Here is a 5098-nt window from a genome sequence, read left to right as displayed (position 1 = left end):
GATTGGCCAGGCGCAAGTCAGTGTCTTGTTCCTGGGTGTGGCTAGCAGAGGCTTAGACTTCCGGGAAGAAGCTCCTTGCCAAGCACATGGCCAAGGTAAGATGGAGCACTTACCCTGGGGCAAGATGGAGGGCCTAGCCCTCGCCCTTTCAACTCCTATTATAAAATAGTTCACTCAGTAGGTATTGATTTTTAATATTTCTAATATAATATGCAAATTGCATGGTAGATAAATCTCAGTAACCTACATTTGCTTTTTCATTCTGATAGGCAGTTCAACTAAAGAAAGGATTAAGGCAGTGGTTCTCAACCTTGGCTGCACATTAGAATCACCTGGGAATCTTTTTAAAATCTTGTTTCTGGGCCTTTGAAAATCCCGATTTCTGGGCCTCATCCTCCGGAAATTCTGTTTCTTTGTTATGGGGTGGGGCCACAACATTAGTAACAAAGAAACAGAATTTCCGGAGGATGAGGCCCAGAAATCGGGATTTTCAAAAGATTCCCTGGTGATTCTAATGTGCAGCCAAGGTTGAGGACCACTGGATTAAGGTTTTCTACTGTAGCATTCTGCTACAAGTAATTGTTTCTGTTTACCAAAGACTGGTATAATGCCTATGATCAGTGGTCAGAGTGCATGTAGAAAGATAATTAATTCTGTTTTAAGTTATAAGAGCTCAAGCTATTTAAGTTTTCATAGTGCAGAAGTTAGCAAATTTTTTTCTGCAAAAGGTTAAATGATACGTATTTTTGATTTGTAGGCTGTGTAGTTTCTGTTTTCAACTACCAACTCTGCCATTTTAGTGCCAAAGCAGCCATAGACTATGTTGATGAAAGGGTTGGACTATTTTCCATTAAAACTTTATTTACAAAAATAGTCTACTGGTTGGGTTTGGCCTGCAGGATGTGTTTTATCTCAGTGTTAAAATTATAAGAATGAGCAGAGAAAGGCAACCCTCTTCTTATTCATCTTCTCTTTTTGTAAGAAGTGTCCTGTTGTTATTTTCCAGACTGTGCTAACCTGATGAAAAAGTGTGTGCAGTGTCGGGCAGTGGTTGAGCGAAGAGTGCCTTTTATTATGTGTTGTGGAGGTAAAAGTTCAGAAGATACCACTGATGATATCTGTAAGTGGATTTCTTATGCATTATCCGTCTTGTTGGGACTTCCCTGAACATATCTTCTCATGTATAGAACACTGTGGTCTTGTAAAACATAAAGTATATGACTCAAATTTACAGAGGAACAGGTAGGGTTTTGCTCTTGTTACATTACTAGAAACCTGAAAATTTTCTAGCTTGCGATATGATTGTAGAACTTTAAACATTAGTCTTTTAAGACACCTTCATCTGTAATATAAAGATTATTATTTTATGCTTGCTTAAAGAAAATTTGCTATTTTAAAGATGAAGTTTAGTGTATCTTGGGGGATCATCATATTACAAATTATTTTTTTTTTAGTGTACTAAAGTATTAACCTCATTCCTATATCTAGCAGGTTTACCTAGAGTATTTGAGTATTTTATGGAATAATAATAATTTGGACAGAGTAACTGTAGATAAACTGAAGAATATTTTAGTGAACAAGTGGAAAGATGAAAAGTAAATTATTTACCTTTAACCTTTTCAATAGTATGTCTATGTAAAAATGTTTTTCATCTTTGCACTACTATAAGCTGGCTGGTGTCTTTGATTTCTTTGGTCTGTGTACAGATGAGGAAAACATTAGTGTACCAGGGCTTTTGTCTTTATCACCAGTAGAGCAGAATATAATCTCAGGAATAGATTAACTAGAGTAAAAGACCAAGAATCTAGAGAGCAGGAAAAGTGAAATAAAAAATGTCCCTCCATTTAGTAGGCCACTGATCATGGCCTTTCTTTCATGGAGTTCCTCATCTCAGATCACTAACAACAAGTAGAGTTGGGAATAAAGGAAAGGTGGCTTGCTGCCAGAATTGTCTAAAATAATTGCTTGTCTTCTTGGGTTTTGTCTTCTTGGGTTGATACGGGCAGGAACAGGGAAAGTAAGTATAAAATGTACTTGTGAACTTGTTAAAGGAAGCAAGTAGAGCCTTGAAAAACCCAAAAGTCTGGGTTAGCTGTGTTAAATAAAATCTGAAATTAATGTGTAAACCTATTTCTTTTTGAAAATTGTAAGTGAGGGAGTATAACATGAATATTACTGCTGATCTTTTGTCCACATGTAAAAACAATATTTAAAGAGGATTCTAATAATAGTCTTGTTTTTTTTGTTTTGTTTTGTTTTTTAAAATATATTTTATTGATTTTTTTACAGAGAGGAAGGGAGAGGGATAGAGAGTTAGAAACATCGATGAGAGAGAAACATCGATCAGCTGCCTCCTGCACACCCCCTACTGGGGATGTGCCTGCAACCAAGGTACATGCCCTTGACCGGAATTGAACCTGGGACCCTTCAGTCCGCAGGCCGACGCTCTATCCACTGAGCCAAACCAGTTAGGGCATAGTCTTGTGTTTTTTAATAAAACAGTAATAATTTTAGAAATAAAATATCATTATTGTGTCAAAACAGTCATAACATTAGATTTTTTTTATCTCTATTATAGCAAGTGGAAATATCCCAGTGTTACAGAAGGACAAAGATAATACAAATGTCAACGCAGATGTGCAGAAATTGCAGCAGCAGTTGCAGGACATTAAGGAGCAGGTAATAAGGCTTTCTGCATAGTAAAAATGATTTTGAGAGTGGTATTTCACATTTTTCTATAAAACTACTAGTGTTTCCTATAATAGGAATGGCTCATATTAATGTATCACTTGTAGTATTTGAATATTTGCAGCAGATAAAATCTGGTTGAAAGATTTCCACAATAGGAAACACACAAATGACCATAAACATGAAAAAATGCTAAACCACATTAGTAATAAATAAAAATTAAAACCACTATGAGGTACCTTTTGCCACTTACCAGACTGTGGGAAAAACTTAGTGTTAAAAACTGTCAATGTGTTTAGGCAGAATATGTAGCAGCCATAACTCACAATGCTGGCAGGAATGTCAGTTAGTAAAAACATGGGGAAATTTGTCATTTATCTAATAAAACTAAACAAAATCTGTTTGGGGATGTAAACTTGGAAAGATAATCATTCAGATGGTGTTTAAAATCAAGGGTAGTGGTTTTTTTGCCTGGGATGTCTGGGAGGAGGCATGAAAGAAATTTCTAGAGGACTGATACTCCACTTCTTGATTTAATTATCAATTACATGCATTTTATGAGTTTGTGAACTTTCATTAAACTGTTCACTTATGTCTGGCTGGCGTGTCTCAGTGGTTGAGCATCGACCTATGAACCAGGAAGTCACGGTTCGATTCCCAGTCAAGACACATGCCCAGGTTGTGGGATTGGTCCCTGGTGTGGGGTGTGTAGGAGGCAGCCAATCAATGATTCTCTCTCATCATTGATGTTTCTATCTCTCTCTCCCTCTCCTTTCCTTTCTGAAGTCAATAAAAATATAATTAAAAAACAAACAAAAAACTGTACATTTATGAGTTGTGTACATTTATGTATAGATGGTATACTTCCAAAATACACACACACACACATCATAATGAGAAGCAAGGGAAAGATAAATGTAAAATTCAGAATAGTTATCAGTGAGGAGTAGATAGAAAGGATTGGGGAGGATGTGTGGAAGGGCTTCAAAATAAAAGGTAGTCTTTTATGTTTTAAACTGCATGGTGGTCATACTGTTCTTTATATGTTACTAGAGGCCTGCAAGAGTAGGCCTTCACAGCCCTGGCTGCCTTGGCCCTCGCATCCCCGGCTTTGTCTGGAAGGTAGTCTGGAAGGACAGTCGTTCTGCTGTTCGGCTGTTGGGTCGATTTGCATATTATGCTTTTATTATTATAGATACATATAAGCAGAAATGCTCTTATATCTACCCAATATTTAATAAAAGCAACAACAAAATAAGAAAAGAATAGCTAAAACTTGTAGGGGTAGGTAAGAAAGTCTTTCTCCTCCCCAACCTTGCTATTTGACCCAGCAATTACATCTGATTTAATTCAAAGGATTGAGCTATTATTTCTTTAGACAATTACATCAGTGTTGCCATGCAGTTGTTAGAGTTAGCACTTGTCTTTTCTGTCTGAATTTGTAAGAATATAACATAGTTAATAGTTAGTAACCCAGGATAACTAATGACCCTTGTGATAACTAATTTAGAACTAACTGTATATGTTTATTAGGAATTAAAACACCCATCTGAAAAGATGAAAGCTCTATGATTGGGTCAATTTTTCTTCTGAAATCCAACACCTAGTAATACTTGTTATATAGTAGCAAGTAAAGATAAATATGGATTTATAAGTTCTTAATGTAGGAATATTAAAGTAGGAACATATTTAGCTCATTCTAGTATAAAATAAAATGATTTAAAATTTTTGAAGCTCCTTAGAATCTCAGTTCTTTTTCCTTAGACACTTAACACATTGGATGTGGGAAATGTATTTATACGTTTTTTTGTTTGTTTTGTTTTGTTTTTTAAATATATTTTATTGATTTTTTACAGAGAGGAAGGGAGAGAGATAGAGAGTTAGAAACATCGATGAGAGAGAAACATCGATCAGCCGCCTCCTGCACATCTCCCACTGGGGATGTGCCCGCAACCCAGGTACATGCCCTTGACCGGAATCGAACCTGGGACCTTTCAGTCTGCAGGCTGACGCTCTATCCATTGAGCCAAACCGGTTTTGGCGTATTTATACGTTTTACGTTGACTGGTAAACACAATTTCCAGTGAGTTTTCCAGTATTTGTTTAAAATTTAAGAAAAATAATTCAGTATACATTTTATAGTAAATCACAAAAAGTTTCATTGAAAAAAAAATATGTAAAACTAAAGTTATCGTAATTTTACTGAACGTTGCTGTTTGCGCAAAAAATTAGCAAAAACGGCCCACATACAATGTGTTAAAACTGATTTTTGAATACACCTTCTGGGAAAAAGCATTTTATCTCCTAACTAGTGGCCCGGTGCATGAAATTCGTGCATGGGGGAGGGGGTGTTCCTCAGCCCGGCCTGCACCCTCTCCAATCTGGGACCCCTCGAAGGATGTCCTACTGC

The 5098-nt window shown here is 36.4% G+C and overlaps 1 protein-coding gene across 1 annotated transcript in view; it reads left to right on the top strand.

The window, feature by feature from the left end:
- MIB1 (mindbomb E3 ubiquitin protein ligase 1) overlaps nucleotides 1-5098 on the top strand; it is a 95836-nt gene that overhangs the window by 88441 nt on the left and 2297 nt on the right. The window contains exons 19-20 of the mRNA XM_014535964.1: nucleotides 1007-1120; nucleotides 2579-2679. Coding sequence (XP_014391450.1) covers nucleotides 1007-1120; nucleotides 2579-2679 — 215 coding nt within the window. The remainder of the gene's footprint in view (nucleotides 1-1006; nucleotides 1121-2578; nucleotides 2680-5098) is intronic.

Source organism: Myotis brandtii, unplaced genomic scaffold (assembly GCF_000412655.1).
Source record: "Myotis brandtii unplaced genomic scaffold, ASM41265v1 scaffold154, whole genome shotgun sequence".
NCBI classification, from domain to species: Eukaryota; Metazoa; Chordata; class Mammalia; order Chiroptera; family Vespertilionidae; genus Myotis; species Myotis brandtii.
Note: the sequence above shows the minus strand (reverse complement) of the source record. Positions and strands in the feature narration are given on the sequence as shown.